Source organism: Gallus gallus, chromosome 14 (assembly GCF_016699485.2).
Source record: "Gallus gallus isolate bGalGal1 chromosome 14, bGalGal1.mat.broiler.GRCg7b, whole genome shotgun sequence".
Lineage (NCBI taxonomy): Eukaryota > Metazoa > Chordata > Aves > Galliformes > Phasianidae > Gallus > Gallus gallus.
The window spans coordinates 4,541,057-4,561,410 of NC_052545.1; the positions used below are offsets into that span (position 1 = coordinate 4,541,057).

Consider the following 20,354-nt stretch of genomic DNA (forward strand, 5'->3'; position numbering starts at 1 on the left):
GAGAGGAGAGGAAGAAATGCAATTACTTCATCTTTCTGCAGTTAGCCTGAGACTGCTGGGCAGGCTGCTCTTCAGGTTCTGATGTTACTTGTTCCTAAAATCCTGTCTACCTTTTGGATAATTTTAAACTAATGGTGGATCTGCTGCAGCTAGTATGTACGTTATTGCTGCAGAAAGCCCCCAGGTATCCTTGTCCTAGCCACACAATATATTCCTGTGCTTGCAGAAGAACTGTTAGGGCTGTTAGCTTCCTTTCTTCACCCAAACCCAGAGGTCACCTTTTGTGGTGTCAAGCTTTCCCTTGCCTGGAACGATTGCCGTGACAGAAGAACTAACCTTTGGGAGGTTCTTTAAGAGCATCAAATGCTCTGCAGTTAAAAATGAGCACGTTTATTGTGGTCTCTTACTGCAGGAGGAAAAGTGAGAAACCAGCTATCGCAACAGGTAGGCCTGTTTTAAAAACACACCTTTCATCCCATTCTGAGGTGGAGAGGTGGGAGGGGGTTCTTGTTTTCACGTGCCCTGCATGCTTTGCTGCCCATCCTGACCACCACAGAGACACTCTGAAATGGAGAGCGTTGCACTCCTCTCGCTGCAGAGAGGGATTTTGCTCTCCAAGGGCAATTGCAAACCCCTGGTATTCTGACTTGGAGCTGTGTTCTGTGTACGGTAACTACAATAATTCCCTGCGTGTATTTTTTTTTCCTTAGGCCTGATGCATTATATCCCTCAGCACTCGGGGAGATAACACAGAAATGCAAAGCAGCCCCTTCATCCTTCCTGAGCTGCCGTGATTAGAAACATCAGCAGACAGCAGTTGGACAAGACTGGCAGGAGTGCTGTATTTCTCTGAAAGACCCAAACGTGTGGAACACAAAGGGGAAAGCACAAGTAACAATTAGAGAAGCTCTCCTTGTAGAGAGGGAAATGAGGTAATGCCTTGGTTTTGTAATTTAACAGGGGAAAAAAAGATTCCAGTCTTTAGTGCCTATACTGGAGAGCTTCTGGTTGTAATTTCAACTCGAAGTTTTTATATAACAAATTGATAGCCTCCACCATAACGATGGTGGTGGAGGACATCCAAACCGAGCAGCAGTGTTGTGGTCATTAAACACATTCTGGTGAACATCTGAGATGAGGTTCTCAGAGATAGATTATAAACCTGTTGGGCAAAAATAGTTTATGAAGAAGGTCCTGCAGATCCTGCACTCCTGTATCAGACTTTTAACTTCACTAATCCTCTGTGGATTTGCACTGCCTACTGTAAACTAGCAGGTGATAGAAAAGAGGGCTGGGATGAAGTATGTTGTTTTGCAACTACTACTGGCACAGTAATACCTCACAGAAGCTGTTCTTTAATGCTTTCCCTTCCTCCAAAGTTAACCCTGAAGTGAGGAGCTGAAATAGAACACAGGATACAGTTCATGGCAATGTAATTTATTTATCATCAGATACACACTCACAGGCAGGACATACAAGGCAGTACACTGGGAGAGTGCTGCTAAGTGCATGGAGGTGGCAGCAGAGGTGTGGACCTTATAAGCTTTCTTCCAATTTATATATTTCTGTTTTTTCTGAACTATCTCAGTGGAGTCGCTTATTTTTCCCAACACTGCTGGGATTATACAGGGCAGGATACATCTGCTCTGGGAGGAGGAACAAGTTTTACACAGTGTGAAAATGCAAAGGGGTGAAGAATGGAGTATGGCATTCCTTCAGGCTGAAGGACTCCTTGAAACCTATGGTATCTGCACAAGCAGCTCTCCTCCCCTCCCTGTACGTGTAATCCTAGCTGGCAACTGGGACTGTTTTATGTCAGGTGAGAACTAAGGGTCTGTCTCCTGTGTTATCCACCCTACACACAGATCCTTCTCTGCTTGCCAGGAAGATGGTGTCCCTGGCATCTAAAGAATCACACCTACTCTGTGCTCTAGGCAGGCAGGTGGACCAGGTGTGCTATTAGCTAATAGCTGCTCTGCTGTGTGGTGCTATTCCTGCATTAACCTGTGTTGTGTTAACACTGTGTTGTCAGGTACCACAGAGTGTCACAGCCCCACACCTCAGTAAGGAATGAATCAGACAGATAACATCATTCCCAAATAAAACCTGCATTCTACATCAGTTACTTTTTAAAAATGGCACTGGACTTAGCTTTAGCTTAACGTATCAGATGGTTTGGCACATGAACAAGCAGAGGCTCAAAGTTTTCCACTTCAAGCAATGTGTTTTGGATGAGATTGGAAAGAGTGGGAAGGAGACACTGATCATGCGAGCTCTCAGCTGGGGACTGTATTTCACAGAGGCCATGGAGTGTATGAAGGGAAACCAAGTGGGTTTTATTTGTAGCAGGCCAGTAAAGCTGAGCGTGCCTGGGGTGAGATGAGGTAAAGTGGTGTCCTTCAACACATGGGCTTCTCCTGCTGTGAAGTGTGTACATACCTACAGTTACCCTCCCCTGCAGCCTCAGCTCCCACACTTTGTTCCAAGCACCCTTCTTCAGAGAGGCTTAGGTGCTGTCTTCTGGCACATGGGCCTGCCCTGTTGTGGGGGACACTGCTTCCCACTCTCCATGCAATGGTAAGTTGCAGCATTTAGAGAAAGGTTTTTCCCACAGGAGCACTTCCACTGATGTCCCAGCCAAACTGCAGGACGTTACTCTCTCCCTACAGTTACTGCTCAGATGAGCTGAGCTCTAAGAGTCCTTTGTTTTTCTCTCCTTTTTTGCTCTAGCTGCCATTAAGTTGAAGAAAAGCCTGGGAAAGAGGTTTCGTAGGTATACAGCCAGGGAGGGCTTTAGGCCAGCTATAAGGACTTCCTTCTTCTTCTGCCCCACTGCACAGAGAACCACCTGAGCGACCTCTGCAGCTGTCTTGCCTTCAGCCGTGTTCTTGTCCATAACTGCCAAAGCAAAGCCAAGTAAGCATCAACACTGGAAGGTAAGCCCACACTTAAATATCCTTCCAAGGAACACTCTAACTGTACATGGTTGCTGTTCTACTTCTTGTTTTTACACAGGCAGGTATAATTCATGGCTGAGTTAGAAATGAGTATGTGCTCCTTCCAGTACCCAGGCTGCAGTACACAAGCCTTGTGGCCTATCTCAGAATTAAAGCTCAGAGCTGAATGCTCCAATACATCCTTCTCTTTCTGAATGTCAATTCCAGATGTACTGAAATTTCAAGCTTCAGGAACAATGGCAGAGTCCTTCAAAGACAACACTTAGATTGACCTGCCTTATAAAATACCTTAAAGACTCGGTGACCCCAAGGTGGTTGCTGCTTAGGAAGGCTAGATCCAAAGGTTTCTTTTGGTACTTCAGGGCTAACATGTCTGTCTCCACCAGAGGCCATATGTTGCAAGCATGTTTTGGAGTAACTCAGTGAGGTAGAGATGTGTTAGGTATAGGACACAAAACCATATCTCACCTCCATAGCGAGATCCATCTGCTGTTACGGCATTGAGAGAAAGGTTTGTTTGAATGTATCCAGGGCTTATAACGGTCACATCGATGTCGTACTGCTCAACCTCTGCTCGCAGGCAATCAAAGAAGGCCTGGGTAGCATGTTTAGAGGCAGCATCTGAAAAACAGGACAAAGGCTATGTGCTAAGAGCAGAGCTGAGAAACAGTTTATCCCCAAGTGGGCTTTTCACCGGAATGCAGCCACTTCTCAGCAAGAACTCAGCAGCTGTTTGCTAGCTTTTAATTGTTTTTAGTGAATGGCAGAAAGAGGTAGCAGGATTAAGAGGCAATTCAGGGAAGCAAAATGTAAACACTCAAGTTGGAAACGGGCTAGGATTCTGAACTTAATATCTCAGCCATGCCAAAGCCACTGTGGAGTGAACCCAAGCGGCCTCCCACTCACGATAAAGGAAACATGAAGGCTGTCTTGGGAGGCACTGGATAAGACTGACTGGGGCTGGAGGAACATGATGCCCTATGTGCACTAAGCATTATGGACTTCAGAGCTTGGCTGCACACCTGATCACACAAGCACACAGCATGCCCTAGGGTAGGATTTTCCTGTTCAATGGCTGAGTGACTCCTTTTGCTTGCTTGCTTTCCGTGTGTACTTGGTTGATACTGCTGTGACAGCCATCACCTCAGATACTCCAAATACTCTATCTTCTCCAAAACTTTCTACAGTAACCTCACCAATGTTGTTTATTGGTATATCTGATTTAGTGTGCAGATTTTCCTGAGTCCAAGGTAACTGTTTAGGTTTTTTATTTTGCTATCAGTTGTACCATGGCACTTCACAACTTAAGCCAGAAAGTTATTATTTTCTTATAGGAAATTAATCGGACAAATAAGGAAAAAATGTAATAAAATTAGTGAACTAATTACTCCCGAGGGATAGAAAATTTACAGGACTCCCAAATATTAAGGTAGGAATATGAAAGTTTGCAAGACCAAAATTCTAAGCAAAAAAAATCACATTCCTTATTCTCCTCTCCCACCTCCAAACATCTTCAAGACAGGGTTTTCTATTTGCATGTGCCTTCCTCAACAGCTGCCACAGGTTTCTTAGTGTGGTCACCCACACAGATTCATGGCCCTGCCTTCCCTGCACACAGCCAGCTGCATGGAGAACTAAATGTGCAATCTTTTATTTAGTCTGGTGCCCCAAGCATGTCTCTCCCATCTTCTGTGGAGGTACTTACATGCTGATCTGAAAGGAATGCTTATTTTGCCTTGAACACTGCTGATGGCCACAATATGGCCTTGTCTCCTCTTGATCATGGAAGGGAGAAGCGCTGGCAAGAGACAAAAAAAGAATTACAGTCTGACCATTACTGCTGTTGAGAATGGATGCTTTCAGAGTAGTGCTTCAGAGAAGCCCAAGTGAGTGAGTGACAAGATCCTCATTCAGGGTAGGGATTGGGCAAGGGGTGGTGCTTAGGATGCTTCTAACTGAAGCTGTAGTTGGACTGGGACATTCACGTATTAGGTGACTCCTTGTGCCAGTGAGGTTGCACAAAGGCCTTATAGTTGCTATGGTAAAGAGAACTAGCTCTCTTCTGCCACCAGTGCATCTTTACAGTTCCTGTAGCTGACACCTTCCAGGCTGAACCTTCTGTACAACCAGAGAAGCCTTCTAGGAAAGCTTACAGCCTCACCTTGAACCCAAACTCCATTCCCCCAGGCTTTCATCAGAGCTGACAGACTAGCTAAAGCTCTTTCCAGACTCAAGTCAGGAGGTGTTTTAAGCAAGGTATCATCTCTAATCCTGTAGCTCCCACACAGTCGTACCCACATATCAATGTCACATGTGCCCATAACACAAACTCCCCTCCCCTCATACTGTATTGTACAAAATACAATTACAGACAGCAGTTAAGCTATTCTTAACTGTGTTGGCTTTCATAAGGTATCAGCCATTGTGCCCCTATAATGTGAATCACAGGTACCTTTGGTGAGGGCTATAGGACCAAAATAATTTGTTTCCATCACTTTCTTGTCCACATCCAGACCTGTGTCTACAATTGTGCCTCGGTAACTGATGCCTGCATTGTTGATCAGTATGTCCACATGACCCAGGTGCTTCAGAATCTCTTCAGCAGCATTTAGGATGGTTTTAGTGTCCGAGAGGTCAAATACCACAGTGTGAGGTTTATGTATCTGAATAAACAAAAGTTAGCAGAAAGACCATTCAGGGTGTGCTAAATGTGCTCATGTTAATGACTCAGAGAGAAGGCCATCCAAACCTCCTTCAATCAGAGTGGGGTTGTTATTTCATAGGAATACATGACAGAAGCAGCTTGTACTCTGGTCTTTTTCTGCTCATGTGGCCTGTTCCTTACACCAGATAGAGGAAAAGGGCAAGTGAGATCTTCCACAGGTACAGTTTGTTGTTGTGTTACCTAAGAAACTGCATCTAATGTAGTAAAAAAAAAAAAAGTAACTCCTCTGCCTTACTTCAGAAGCCAGCAATATCTCTCTTATCCACAGCCAGCAGAGCTAGACTTCAGAAACAGAAGCCAAGACATACCAAACCTTGAGAAGTGACATCATAGCATACAGATGCAGGTGGGTCTGGGAGACTCTGCTCACTTCATGCGTTCACTTCCATTACAAGGCAAGAGTCTTTCAGCTGGCTTATTTTTGTAGGCTTTTTGCAACCTTTGATGTGTTAGCTCAAAGCACTCCTATAGCAATATCTATCCCCAACCACAAAGTTGCATTTTTCCTATTGCTCAACAGAACAACACACAAGCAACTCTAACTTCTGTACTAGCACAGATACCAATTCCAGCTGCATGGGACAGTGAGCCTTTCCTCCTCGTGCACTTACGTTCTTTCGGTGATCAGTCATGGCAGAAAGTTCCTGTGCCAGGTCTTTGAGCTTCTCACTGTCTCTGCCACAGAGCACCAGCCTGGAGCCAGCTGCATGGAAGGCCTTTGCACATTCTTTGGAGGAAGCAAGAAAAAGAGAAAAGTAGACATCTGAATGCCAGAGACAAACAGCAGATCCACATGACATCTCGTAGGCTAAAACCCTTTAGCTAGAAGGGTCTAGGGTAGTGGTTTATTATTCCTGAGAAGGAAAACAGTGGAAAGGAACACCCAGCAACACTTCACCTGCACAGCGTATCACAGCTGGAAGGTGTCCCTTGAGATGCTGCCTTGAGATACCATCTCTTTTTGATGAGAAATAAACTTAGTTTTCCGCTCTCAGCCTTTTGGTTCTGAGGGGCAGAGAAATCCCTTCCATCTCCTCGCCACTCAGTTACATCTTTGTTCTTAAGGACAAACTCACAAGCAAATGCAGCATCAGTTTAAGCTCTGCTTGTTCTCCAAGTATACTCATCCTAACGAAAGGCCTTGGTAGCAGAGTGCTTTCTTCCCTTCAAGAAGCTTTTTAAAGCAATTATTCTATTTAAATTAAAGCAGAGTTAGAAATGTATCCACTCACACCAAAAAATGTGTTTGATTTGGAGGGGAAAAAAAAGTTTTTATTTGAAAAAAGGTGACATTAATGTTGCCAAGAGTTCTTAAATAGATGGATTTATACCAGGAGAAGAGGTACATTAACTTGGGGATGAGGGGAAAAGATGACAGGGCATCCCAAAATACAACAACTGCAGAATGCTAATTCTTGGGAAGATTAGAGAAACAGATTGACTTGTTGGCTTTTTCAGGATTTACAGGAAAGGCCCCTGGATGGCACAGAGAAGCACAGCGTGTTTCTTACTTTGAGTTCTGCTGTATACAGGGTGCTTAGAATTTTTCTCTACAAATGCTGGGACTATTTTCGCACCAGAATTTGCAGTGGGTATTTGGAACTGCTATAGCTGTACCAGCTCTCTCTCTCGAAGATCTAAACTAAAGGAACTTTATGCTCATTACTGCTCTATTCCAGCAGGAGCCCCTCCCACATCCCGCTCCCTGTCCTGCCTTTGGCACCCTTCTGTCCATACCTACCTTTTCCCAGGCCAGAGGTGGCCCCTGTGACCACCACCACTGCCCCTCGGAGGTAAGCTCGCATCCGCATCCACTGCAGCAGCCGGAAAAGGGAGAAGAGCCCCAGGCTGCCAAAAAGCAGCGGGATGATGACAGTGGATGTGAGATCCATGAGTCTTCCTTTCTGAACAGTCTTCCTAGGTGAAGCAAACGGAATGTTTTACCAATAAGAGAATTAGCGGCGACTTGCAAGCTAGGGAACTGCTTTTTCCTACCCTTGCCTTAGACCACCAGTAAACCAAATCCCATATAGAGTCATCCTCAAATGATTTCCTCAGCCCTGCATCTAGAGCATGGCTGTCCAACCTTTTGGTTTGCCTGGGCTGCAGCACTGAGGGAAGAGAAATTGTCTTGGGCCGTACATAAAATAGGTAATGTAGTTAATATACATAAGTAACAAAGCCTTTTTAAAATATTCCTTTTATTAAAGCATAAAACAAGCAGGTTGAACACATGATGTAGAGTCTAGACTTTCAAAAGATCCTATCAGTACCCAATCACAGCATTAAAATGCAAATATGAACACCTCAGCAGGATGTTTGGTGTTGGATCCTGTAAGTTGGACCTTGTCATGCAACAAGCCTGGATCCACAGATGCTGTTTCCACAGGCTTTTCTGTTTTGCTCTGAATTCCCTCCTTGTACAACTGTGCATTTAGATTTAAAGCTCTTCAGGGCTGGGATATATCTCTGCATGCTTCTGACTGTTATAATGAAAGCTACCTTGCTGAACCAGGAATGAGCTATCAAGTATTTCCAGAGGAATAGCTAGAACACCATCAAATAAGACAAAGATGGCTAAGCTAGCTTTAAATAGGCACAGTGAGGTCTAAAACAAAAGCCATCAAACTCTTACACAGCTTTTCTCTTGCTATTATGGATCTTCCTGTTCCTGAGCTAACTCACATACCTCTACAAAGCACTTCATTGTGTAACACACTGTGCACAATGCAGACATCCAGGCCGTGGGCTCCCCTGGGGCACAGGGAGTGTGCCCAAAGTGGAAATCAGAAACCCAGAAGGGGGATGAAATTCATTCCACCGAAAGGCAGTGCACAGGCACATCACCCAGCTGTTCAGCATCTCATTTCTTCACCTCTTTGCGTTGAATGTGCACACACTGTGGCTATTTTGTATTGATTTACAAGAGAAGACAGATTTAAAATGAGAAAAGTGCACCTCTCCCTTAAAATAATCCTTGGGAAAGAGCTGTTCAGACACAAGGTCACTGCCCTTCTTTAGGCTGGATAAGCAGGGGGTGCTGCTTAAAGCATTTAAAGCAGCTGCCTCTTTATATTGTCCTTTTTTGCTCTGCAGGGTCTCTTGAGATTCAGAAGACAAGAGGTGGGCAGGGACAACAGGTGCTGACATTGACCAGCGTGCCTTACGGGACCATCCTGGAGTCAAAAATATTCAGCTCCCTTTTAGGACCTTTAATTATTTCCAAAGTGGGGGCTGACAGGAAGGGAGGCAGTTCCTTTACGAGCCCAGGTTGAAACTGACACATTTAGAAATCTGGCCCTGACCAACTCTGCTTCAGATTTTGGCAAAATGCAGACGACAGCGTAGAGCAGATGAGAAGCTGACCAGGAGCTTTTCTGACTCTTACCCTCACTAAACCACAGCAGGAGATGGGAGAGGCTCCCATGTTTGATTTCAGTGTGGTTCCTCCACGTTCATTGACAAAATACAGGCTGAATTTTCACCCAACTCTGTCACAGAGGCTGGTGGAAAAGAGCCCCCAAACCCACCAGCTAAAAGCTAACTGCATTTTGGTCATGTAGCATCCATCACTCATCAGTGTGAACCAGTTACGCCTGCCTAACTCATTCCTTAATCATATTATTTATTATTCATCTACTTTCTGAACAGAGAAGGTCTGCATTTAATCTTCTTTGTTTGAAAATCTTTGCAAGTCTTCTATTGCTGTTCTTTCTCTTCTTTTTGTCCACATCACGCACAGGAATGGGGCAGATTTGCCAATCCCTTCCTGAAGGTTGCAGCACATCAGCAGCTACAACCCAGTTCTGTGGTTTGAAACAACAGATAACTCCCTCTATGTAAAGGGAGGGGAAGCAGAGGTTAAGGAAGACTGGATGAAGAGCAGGAATGAGAAGGAACAGCTAATCAAAGGCACAGATCCTTCTTAATTAGGTCATACAGTTGGAGGTACCTTTCATGGAAGGTACTCAAACAGCTCCATAAAAGAGCCCCAGAACAAAGACAGCTCAGTCAAGCTAAAAAGAGAAAAGAAAGAGGACAACCTATAGCTGAACTGTTTTGTAAAGAATAAGGAATTTCTTCAACACTTCAGACCAAATGCAACAAGTTTTTCTTTGCTCTCATACACTAGTTCAAAAATCTGGCTATTTACATTGAAAAAAAGCAAGGAGCTGTTATTTATCAGCATTTCCATTAAGAACTATATCAAATTATCTGCAGGAGAGAAGCTGCTGCTCATTATTGAGTTCAAATGAACTCCTGAAGTTCTCAGTTCTTCATCCCAAGACATAGGACTGGAATGTACAGCTTATTAGAGAGCAAAAAATATACCACTGATAATGCAAAACCAAATGCAGGTGACTGGAAGCTTTTGGAAAGGCTTCATGTAAAATAAATCACACACAGCTGTTAAGAAAAACGTTCCCCTTAAAACAAAAACTGGCTGTTATCCTGTGAAAGCTAGGAGGATTTCAGAGGGAAAAAGGAGGTCAGTAAGGTCAAGAGGGCACTAAAGGCAGCAAAGGTGAGATCAAGTGCTAAAAAAGCAAGATCAAAACCCTGCTAGTTTCCCTAAACGAGATCTATTCTCTTCTAGTTTCGGCCACCTAGAATCACATTGTGACAAATGGCAGCAACTGGGAGGCTATTTTCAGAAATCAAAAGATGTCATTTAAAGGGAGCTCAGGGGAGGAAGGAAAAAAAAAAAATCATTTTTCCTAAGGAAGAACTCATCCAGAACCACAGCAGCTCTGAGCTCTTACTGACCCGCTTTAGTCTGAAGAAAGCGCAATATCGTACCTTTGAAGGGGCCTCACTTGCCACTGCCTCCGTGAGGTGGTGTCTCCCTCTGGTCTTTTCACAGGACAGATCTGACTTCAATTACAAAGTGGCAGCAGTCCAAGCAAGTGCGCTCTGCCCAATGCAGGCACAGCCTCTAAAAACAAGCCTCAGGAATACGCTCTGTGACCTTTGAAATGTGGGGGTAACTCAACCCCCCCCACGTGAGAAAGACAGAGCCATGTTAAAAAAAGTAAAGCTTTATGATGAGCATTTGATTACTTCTAATATTGAATAACCTCTACTACTAACTTCAGAGCATTCACTAAATATTCTTTGTGCACTCTACAAAAAAAAAAAGGCAACTTGTAAATAAGCTGCAACTCTAATTTGAATCAGTTTTAAGGCATACTCTGATTTTATAGTTGTGGAAATGCTCAAGTCAGGGCCTGAAGCAGTGATTGAGCACCTGGTGGGAAGGCAGGGCCAACCCAGGGGAGCTCAGGTGTATGCAATTCTGAGTGATCAGAAGGGTAGAGCCAGGATCCACCCCTTCCCAGACCTCATTTAAGGGCTGGCAGTGAGGTGAGGGCATCTCTTACTGGAGATCCCTGCATACCTGAGGCCTTCTAAAGGTAAGAAGCTCTTTTTCCTTCATTTCTGTGGCTGCTGTATTTGGGCTTGTTCTCATTTAGTGTAGGTGAAGACTTTGCCACCCTGCTGTTATCATCCTATTATAGTATTGCAATAGTTCATGTTCTAAAATGGCTGTCATTGCTAATTAAAAGAAAAAGGATTCTTTCTTTCCTGAGAATTCTTGAGAACTTTGAGCCTAAGTGAGCTGACAGAGGAGTTTTGCATCACATGGTATGTTAGAACTGCTGTTTATGAGGGAAATGAGTGCTTTACCCACTGACCAAACTTACTGAATCCTTCTTAAGCCCAGAGTAGTGAAAACTACTTGTATCACCTAAATGTTTTCAGTGGCCCAACTGCTTTAGAAAGAAACTAAAATCACATTTAGAGATGTTTGGGGGGGGAGAGAAAGAAGTCAGTGATTTAATATAAGCAGACAAAAAATCTGCAGGCAATTTCTCTGATACAAAAGATCCCCATAAATGGTAAAATGAGTTTCAGAAACCTCAGCTGAAGTCCAGTGAGGAAGAAACAGCAACTCCATTCAAATAGCTGAGTTAATGAAATGCCGGCCTGTGCTTGCAGTGTTAGTTTTCACTCTTACAAACAGAAGATCACATCAGAAGTACACCAGTAGTCAGAAGGAATCCACTCCCTGGGCAGAGCTGCTCTGCCTGAACGCCTTTATGTGGGAGATGGGAAGAGGTTTAGGAGGAAGAAGGCCTGAATTCAATGGAGCTCTCAGGAGAAAGGATAGCAGCTGTAGTTCTGAGAAGAGCTCCGGGAGCAGTCAGGGCTCTGCAGCAGCTGTGGGCCCTGAGCTGATGGCAGCAGAGGGCAGCGGCTTTAGGTGGGGGGGGTGGAGGGGTAGGAAGGCGTTCCAACAGCCCGGGTTAACACCTAACGGCACCATCTCGACGTGCTGCCGTTTCACGGGTATTACCTGAAGCACTGTAGATGATCTGCTGTGTTTCAATAGCAACTCAATGCCGTCATGAACGCGATTATGTTAAATCGTTATCTGCAGAGCAGCCTTGCTCAGCCCTACAGGGAGGGGGACAACGCCTTTCCCGAAGCCGCGCTGTATTTGACGCATCACTTTCGCGCAGCTCTTCCTGCCGCTTTGATTCGGGCAGAAGCTTCGTTCCCACCCCCAAATCCCGGGCCGTACCCGTTGTTCTCCCCCCCGCACGCGGTGCAGCCGTTTCCACGCAGCCCCTCCCGCCCCGCTTCCACCTCCGAGTCGCCACGCGGGCTGCGGAGTGGGACGGCCGCTCAGGGGGCGGGAGGAGCCCCGGGGGAAGCGTGAGGGCACGGCGCCTACCTGGCAGCCTCCGTCACCATGGCCACAGCCGGAAGTGCCGCGGTGCTGCGCAGGAGAGGCGGGCTTTCCGGTAGGCTGCCCAATGGCAGACCGGTCCTCGGGAAGGCAACCCGGAAGTGGTACCGGCGGAGGGGCAGTGATTGCCCAACGGGTCCCCCCGCGGGTGCGGTCCGGCCGAGCAGCGCCGCTCTCAGCCCGGCGTTCCGCCTCCGGCCCCGCTGGGCTGCTCGAGGGGCTCCGGCCGCGCCGTCCTTGTCCCCGTCATTGGGGTGTGCCGGAACTGCCGGCACGTGGGCCGGGGAAGGTCAGAGATGAGGAAACGGGTGGAAATGGGAAGGTGAGCGCCGCCTGGCTCCACAGACAGCTCCATTGAGCCTGTGTGTTCCTGGGCTCAAGGCGGAGATGGGGCTGTTGTGAACGTTGAGCTGCGCCTCAGGGGAACGTCCTGCGTGGGGCAGGTGGTCTCTGGTGAGCTCACACTGATGCCAGGGACCCCAATTCTGTTCTGAGGAGTGGGGGCTGCCGAACCCCTGTGCTGGGAGAGCAGTGGGAACTGCAGTCCTTGCTCGGGCTCTGTGTGGGGATGCTCACGGGCTGCAGTGCTGTGTGGCGGTTGTGATGAAGTGAGGCCTGAATGGCAGCTTTACATCTCCTCGTTCAGGGATGGCACTGCTGCAGGCAGTGGAGTGCTGCTGAGGCACAGCACAACTCTGCCCACACCTCTGGGGAAGCACAGTCCCTGTGATCCCAAAGCACTGAGCGCTGTAAGGACCTTCTGCACAATGGAAAGGGTGTGTGCCTCCATCCCAGTGCTTTCTTCCCATTCACTGTGGTGGTGCACGGGCAGAAGCTGAACTGACAGAGGCACCATCAGAGATAAAGGCAGTTAATCCTGGCTGTTTTTCCCTGAGATAAACAGTAGGGTTTTATGACAGCTATTGGAAGGACGGTACGATCACAGCGTTTTGTTCCTCTGCAATAATGAAAGTACAGTGGAGCCTGAGTTCACATCTGTGTTTGTCCCCAGTAATGGATCAGTGGTTCTGGGAAAAGAAAGAATTTGGGATCTTACTAAAAAGTCCCATTCTAAGAGGTCTGGTGGAGGTAACACGGTTTTCTATCTCCAGGGCCACTGAAATGAAAGGAAGGCGTCAATAATTTTATCTGTACAAACTAAACTGAAAAACGAACCCAAGAAGCAGCTGATTTACGTCAGGGCAGCCTGACTGGGAGCTGCAGTCTGTTCAGTGTCCTGAAAATCAGGGCTGGGAAAAAACCAAACCATTTTAAGCCATCCTTCTCACCACAGTGGCTGAAGTGTAGACTGACGCGTTGTCTTTCTTACACGACGGTAATTGCCTGAGAGGTACATCCGGGCTCCCGTGCACCTTACCGGTGTCTGCCAGCTCGTTTATGTTAGCAGGTAATGGGCAGTGTCACCAGACTGGCAGGTGCTGGCAAAGCTGATTGGAAGCAACTGCTCTGTAGTGGCTGAGTGGAGAGTCGGGTAGCAGGGGGTTAGTCAGACTAGATTTGCAATTAGAGAAGAAAATTCATTAGAATAAGTCTTGATCTTTGTTGTTGTTGTTGCTTTGATTGGGATCTGTTTTATTAGATGAACCTGATCTATGTCATTAGCAACGGGCTCACCTTTGGTTTCAACCTGCTGATTCACGGATTGCACGTTGGTGAGGTGAGTAACGCGTGTCAACACGCCTTTGTCCTCAAACGTGAGAGAGGAGCCTGTCCTGAACGGGGGGCTTTTGTTCTGCAGACTGTGCCGCCCGGCTGCTAAAGGTTGCTGTCGGCTTTTAAAACGACGCCTGTTGTTTTTATTAGCACTCATTGTCTGCTCTTTTCTTCTCTTTCTCGCTGTGTCAGCCTGGAACTGCGGAGGGTTGGAATCCTTTTAGCATTTGAACGCTTCCTTAGCAAACATCCTGCTGTTCTATTGTTGCCCCCCTGAAGTGCGGGAGCTCTTTTTCAGAGGGAAAATATCTGCAAACTCTCGGAACTGTTTGCACTTCTTTGGTCACATCTGCTTTGCTGCAAGCATCGCTGAGTGCGGATCTTCAGCCTTTTAACCCTATTCTCTAGAGCAACGATTTTGTGCTCTAGTTCTTCCGGGCTCTTCTTTGGCACCTCTTTTTCAAGGCTCGTGGGGTGCAGCTTCTCTTTGGAGAAGAGCTGTGGATGCTTTCCCCAGCAGCAAAAACCCGTGCAGAAATCCTCGCAGGATAACAGAACCTCCAGAGGAAACATCGATGAACCAGTTTGAACTGAGAGCTCCCAATTTCACAGTGCCTTTGGTTGGGAAATGTAAACGTTCAAAGAGCTGTGGCACGATTAAAGATTTCTTGTCACAGGCTCTGTAAGAGTGCAGTCTCTCCTCCTCCCCTCCCACTTTGCATAGATTGGGTTGATAGGAGAGCCTACTATGGCTGTGTCCCTTCTGGGCAGTGGACCCGAGAAGGTGGTCGTGGTTTTTTTCCCCCTTTGCTTTTTGCCCCGGTGGCACTTCTGATGTGGCCCCTTTGGCACGTGGGCTCTGAGCTCCCTGAGAGCTCTCAGTGGGGGCCTCGGGCTGTACCCCCACACTCCTCTCTGGCAGAGTTGTGCTCCAGTTCAGCTCACTGCACTACAGGTTTTTGTACCACCTGAATCTCTTTTGTTCATTTCTCTGTGGTTTGGTTTCAGTTATTCGTAATTATTGCCTTTTCCAGGCACTGCACTGCAGCATTTCCAGGCTCACTATGGAAGAAGTGCAGACTTACTGTGCCTACAGATACGTTATGTGGTTGTGCTGCAAACCCCTGACTTCTGCAGCCACCCCAAACGCCGAGGAAGAGGCAGCACTGAGATCTTCCCCTCCTGCAGCTGAGAATCGTAGAACTTCCCACAGCCATTTAAACTGAACTGAATGCCTCTGAGGGAGGCTGTGATGCTTTGTCACCCACACAGGTGGAGATATGGCAACGCTGGGGTGCCATTCCCATACAGAGGTTCTCATTGTGGTTGCTGTATAGAAGTATCAGCCTTGCTGATCTCAGGATATCCAACCCTGTCGATCCCTGCTGCCTTACCTCTGTGTCTTGGTGTGCTGCAAGCAGTGAGGTCTGCGGGCTGCTCCTGCACGGCAGCAAGCACACATGCAGAGGAGCGCCTGCTCAGCCCCTCGTGTGCTTTTTGGTGAGGTAGGAAAGAGTTAAAGACAGCAGAGGGCGAATGCTGTGCTATTGTTCAGGCATTGCTCTGCATGCAGGGCTGCTGCTCTCTATTCCCGGATCTGCCTCCGGCTTCCTGCACGACCTTGGGCTGCTCACCCACCTTCGCTTTGCTTTAGTTCTCAAATTGCAACGTGGAAATCCTTCTCTTCCTGTAGTGCCGCACGCCTGGCTGGCTTTAGGGAGGCTGAGGTTCTCTGATGCGAGGAAGAGACCCCATTTCCACCGGAGAATTAATTAACACGGAGCACGGTAATTTCTGAAGGTGCTCTTGCAGAGTGCACGGTGGGCGCTGCTCGTTTTTTGCAGGCCGAGGTCACATTCCGTTTGTGGCTGAGGCAGAGCGGTGTCAGTCGCAGTGTTCCCTGTCCTCACTAGATGGTGCTTTTGATCAAAGATAGGAACAACTGCAGCGCTCTGCACGGGATTTCTGCGTTTCTCTTCCCTGTCTCCATCCCTCCCTCTCCTCTACTAAGGCTATGGGCGACACTTAACGATGCTGGATGTTGGGCAAGGCTCATCTGGCAGTGCTGCTCCCAGCTCCCACCAGCCAGCTGTGGCCGGGCTGGGGCTCCTGAAGTGTGGATCGGTGCTGCCGGGCTGTGGCAGAGAATTGAATTCTTTCCGTGTTTTCTATTCCCATAAGGAAAAGGCTTCAAAGAGCAGGTCCCCTCCCCCCCTCTGCTGGTGAAGGGCATTTAGGGAAGCTGGGAAAACAAAATCCAGCTCCGACAGATACATTTATTTAACAAACCACAGCCTTTCCTTACCTTAGCAGCGGATGGGTTGATTTTTTTTTTGTTTCCTTAAATAAGGAATTGCTGGTTTTACATCCATTATGTATTCAGCAGACAGTTACCTAGCCAAGGTCATTGCTGCTGCATGCCAGCACCACGCAGCGAGCCACCTCCTCTTCCTTGAATGAGCGCTGCGAGGCTTCCGCAGGTAAAGAATGGGAGTGAATGTGGCCATGCCAGGTCCCACGCTGCTGCTGGGAGCCACGCGCACAGCCCTCTCATATAAAGGCAGCAGAGGAGGTGAATGGAATTGTAATCAAACACTTCCTGCGCAGACACGCACGGGGCTCTGTTAGGAGCAGTGAGAGGCGCAGCAGGGTGTGCGGTGCTGTGTGCCATCGCACTGTGTGCTGCTGGAGCCCCCCCAGACCCTTCTCCTGCAGCTGCCTTGGGTCGCTGTGCTCAGTGCTCCCAGCAGTGCTGGCGCCCGGCTGTGCTGCACGCTGCAGACCTGCACCCCGCTCCCACCGGGTTGCATCACACCCAGCTCCCTCCCCGTGGAATTTTACAGCTGTTAATGAATGGGGTTGGAGCGCTGCTGGGCGGCTGGGTGCGGATTTATGGGCTGAGGCCAGCAGAGGTTGTGCTCCTGCCTCTGGCACTGCACTGCTGACAGCAATGCTGTGTGTGCCAACGAGCCCGCAAGGCCAGCGCCCACAGCAGCCCTGTGCTCACGTGCTGTGTGTTGTGCTTATGGTGGTGACGTCCCGCAGCGGGGACACGAGCCATGCAAATCTGCAGCGTGACACGCAGCTCCTCTCGGGACCGGGAGCTGACAGTGATTTCTTTGTCATTCCCCTGTTGTCATCTTCCCCACTGCATGTACATTTGGTCATCATTAGTGAGATGCTGCTGATGACTAAAGCCTGGGTCTGCATCACAGGCAGTCTGCTTGAAGGAGCAATCCAGACCTGCGGGGCTCAGCTGGTGAGGAGCGGGGACAGTGCATTTCCTCTTGTCTATGGGATGTGGAGAGCAGTCCCTCCTGACTGACAGCGGATTGCATCACTGCTTGTACAGATATCTTTCTCTGCGATGTGCTCACTGTGTTGTTTTCCTGCAGTGGAATTCGCCAGCACGTCCCAAATTGTGTACTTCTGAAATGGAGAAGCGACATACCTGCGTGGGGGAGAGAGCGAGCGGCTTTTGCTTCGTTCAGTCTGGCTCTCCCCTCCCTTCTCCCCGCATCCCCATGTGTTACAAAGCCAGCTGCTCCCAGAATAGGTTGGGAATGAAATGTCACCGTTTGAAACTGGTGAGTCACACTTTTTGAAGCTTGGGGGGGGGAGGGAATATGAAATCCTGTGGCGTGGCAGAGCGTCTCCTGGTGAGCACAGAGGGATTCTGAAAACCACAGGCTCCCTGCTGGTGGAGCGGAGGGGCTCTGCATGCGGGCTGCTGGGTGTGTCTGTGCTGCTTTCTGCAGGAGGATGGCAAAACCCGCTGCAAACTCGAGCTGTCTGCTGGAACACAGCCGCTGCAGCCGCATCCCAGCGCCTTCCCGACAGGACTGGGTCGTATCTGACAGCGCACCTACAGTGACTCTCTTAATTAAGTCTCCCTGCACCGCTGTGAGGTATGTAATTACAGTGAGACCTGACTTAAGCAACCACACGAGGGACTAACAGCAAAAAACCTCTTTACCAGAGTGAGGAGGAACAGAATTATCCTGTTTTTTTTTAATATATATATTTTTCAGGGGAAGTTTATTAAACAAAATAAGTCAATTAGTCTGGTTTCTTCTCAGCGTATCCCAGTATTAGGATGATACCTTTTGATATACTGTATGTTAATATAAGCAGGCTCTTTCCTTCCAAAAAGATCCTTGAGATTGTTTATTTTATTAATAGGGATTCCTGTAAAAGCATCAATTAGTACAAATGGTGGCAGTGGTCTTGGGAGATGAACTGTTAGCAGAAGCTGAGCAGTGGTTCTCACTTCCCAACCCCTGTCCAGGGGTAGAAATGTTTAGTAAAGGGCAACATCTGGGATTCCTGCTGCAGCCTATGGCAGCCATGCATTTCCACACTGCGTGGCAGCCCTGCCTCGTAGGTGCTGAGCTGTGCACTGGTAGTGGCAGGTTGGGCTGCACGCTGCCATTCTCATCTTACCTGCCAGCTAATTGGGCTTGTTAATATCCTGGGCAGCAAGCTGGTGGCTGTGGAGAAGACATGCCACTCATCTTACAGCCTCTGCTTCGGCCTTATTGACCTCCAGCCAAAGGGCAGGTGGAAGCTGGAAGCAGCAATACCATGAACAGTCGCATGGTGGGCTGGCTGCAGTCCTCCTGAGTCCCCATTCAGTGGGTTCTGAATACGTGCTGTGAGCGAAGCTCCCCAGTTACAGGCTGGGCGACACAGCCCCTTGGAGGGGATTTTGTGAGAGTAAACCCTGTGGGATTTGGTGCCATCTCTGTCTGTTTCACTTTGGAAGACTGAACTAGTAACAGGATTTAATGAAGTATGCATTTATATCTCCAACTTTAGATAGCGTTAACTACAAGCCCACATACTCTGTCATCACCGGGTTTGGCAAAAATAAACACTGGCTGCAGGAAATTTGCTGCAGAGCTTAAGATTTCATTTAAGACAAAATAAAGCAACCCCCGTACATCATGGCTGCAGGGACAGCCTTGGGAAGTCGGATCTGGGTGCCATTCCACATGCCTTTTTCTCAGCAGCAAAGCTCACTTATCTGCCCCCACTCCTTATCGTTGTTGCCCTTTTTTCTCTTCTCAGACCATTTGAGTGAGTTTCCTTCTGCTGTGGTCTATGAGGAGTTGAACCAGCGATGCTGTGGGGTAGTTTGCCTCCCCAGATCCTGAGTGAAGATTCCTTTTAGCTTATAGGCTCTGGCAGATAACTCCCAAGATAACGTTGGGCGCAATTGGTTTGAGTATACCCTACTGAAAAGCAGCTTATTTCCTAGAATGAAGTTAGCATCGTTTCAAACCGAGCAATGAAAGATGAATCCATTGAGCACACAACTCATAGACTGAATTCAATAAGCATTTGAAATTTCAAAGGTATGTGATATTTCCTTTGAAACTTAATGGGCTTCTGCCCAAATCAAAGGATTCTGTTGGACTGCTTACTGTGGGATTTCCCAGGTTGCCTGAGGCCACGCATCCTCAGCTCCTCAGCCTTGGCAAAACTCATACCGAAGGCTGGAAGTCCCCCTGCCATGAACAAGCATTTCAGCTCACTGGGACAAACCAGTGTTACTACTCAGCTGCTTTGGGAAAAATAAATAAGGGGGGAGGTGGCGACCAAAATGACGTGGTTGGACATTCATTAGCAAAGCATTGTCGGGAAACAATAGAAGAACAGACAAAAGTCAGCCCAGATTCTGTGGTATTTCCTAAAGGGCTCCCTCTGGCACATGGCTGCTCCCTGCCAATCCTTCCGTATTGTTGTTGATAATGAATAGAAGCTGAACAGATGATTGTTGTAAATGAATCACTTAGTGGACAATACATTAAATACTGCTCCAAAAGGAGGCTTTGGGTAGACTTTTTTAGTCACTCCAGTTATTTATTTGTACAATTTAATTGCCATCTTTTAATTCTCCACTGTACATAATTATTTCCTGCTTGCTCCAGCTGAATTACATGGGTTGTAACTCCTCAGAAGTCAGTGGTCCAACAAGCCCTGACATCAGCAGCAGCATCTCTGCATCTCCACTGGTGCTTAAGTTTGAACAGTCATCTGTAGAGGGCTGCTGCTTTCTGGGGAAGGTGCTGAGGTTCTGCAGCAGGTCTGCAGGTGCCTTGTGCCCTGGTGCCTGGCTCTGCACGTTAGGCACAAACTTTGTTGCATAAACCATCAGGGTTTCATTGATTTCCTCCCTAATCTCCCACCTGCACATCTCCAGCAGATTTTGTTCTTTAACCCAGAGCTTCCGTTGCAATTT

General features: G+C 47.6%; 2 protein-coding genes across 29 annotated transcripts; one reads left to right on the forward strand and one right to left on the reverse strand.

Annotated features, from left to right (window-relative positions):
• Positions 1–1,421: 1,421 nt before the first annotated feature.
• DHRS7B (dehydrogenase/reductase 7B) lies at positions 1,422–12,470 on the reverse strand. Of its 7 annotated transcripts, none has more exons than XM_015294394.4 (7): positions 12,422–12,470; positions 7,424–7,595; positions 6,294–6,409; positions 5,410–5,620; positions 4,663–4,755; positions 3,426–3,578; positions 1,422–2,898 (listed from the first exon to the last, which is right to left on the reverse strand). In XM_015294394.4, exons 2-7 carry the CDS (start codon positions 7,572–7,574, stop codon positions 2,693–2,695), a joined length of 930 nt encoding a protein of 309 aa, XP_015149880.1. In that variant the 5' UTR covers positions 7,575–7,595; positions 12,422–12,470; the 3' UTR covers positions 1,422–2,692. The 7 variants fall into 7 exon arrangements, with proteins under 7 accessions (XP_015149880.1, XP_004945231.1, XP_046757007.1 ...); XM_004945174.5 differs by having other exon boundaries at positions 7,424–7,599; XM_046901051.1 differs by having other exon boundaries at positions 7,424–7,599; positions 12,269–12,470.
• LOC121106543 lies at positions 2,798–19,953 on the forward strand. Of its 22 annotated transcripts, XR_005839795.2 has the most exons (6): positions 12,564–12,758; positions 14,037–14,114; positions 17,326–17,369; positions 17,506–17,697; positions 17,869–18,018; positions 19,181–19,953. XR_005839795.2 is itself a non-coding variant. In XM_046901048.1 (5 exons), the coding sequence occupies exons 1-4, from the start codon at positions 12,504–12,506 to the stop codon at positions 17,965–17,967; spliced, it is 627 nt and encodes a 208-aa protein (XP_046757004.1). In that variant the 3' UTR covers positions 17,968–18,018; positions 19,181–19,953. The 22 variants fall into 22 exon arrangements, 1 of the variants encoding a protein (XP_046757004.1); XR_005839801.1 differs by lacking the exons at positions 12,564–12,758; positions 17,326–17,369 and adding an exon at positions 2,798–2,936; XM_046901048.1 differs by lacking the exon at positions 17,326–17,369 and having other exon boundaries at positions 12,504–12,758; positions 17,866–18,018.
• Positions 19,954–20,354: the final 401 nt, after the last annotated feature.

What these genes read in the sequence shown, in the direction of transcription:
- DHRS7B (XM_004945174.5), bottom strand. Translation starts at nt 12,441, where the DNA reads ATGGTGACGGAGGCTGCCAG. An exon ending in TCCTATAGCCCTCACCAAAG is followed by an intron (nt 4,756 to 5,409) that starts GTACCTGTGATT and finishes GTCTCTTGCCAG; the next exon opens with CGCTTCTCCCTTCCATGATC. An exon ending in AGATGGATCTCGCTATGGAG is followed by an intron (nt 2,899 to 3,425) that starts GTGAGATATGGT and finishes TTGCTTTGGCAG; the next exon opens with TTATGGACAAGAACACGGCT.
- LOC121106543 (XM_046901048.1), top strand. Translation starts at nt 12,504, where the DNA reads ATGGCAGACCGGTCCTCGGGAAGGCAACCCGGAAGTGGTACCGGCGGA. An exon ending in AAACGGGTGGAAATGGGAAG is followed by an intron (nt 12,759 to 14,036) that starts GTGAGCGCCGCC and finishes CTGTTTTATTAG; the next exon opens with ATGAACCTGATCTATGTCAT. An exon ending in ACGGATTGCACGTTGGTGAG is followed by an intron (nt 14,115 to 17,505) that starts GTGAGTAACGCG and finishes GTTTTCCTGCAG; the next exon opens with TGGAATTCGCCAGCACGTCC.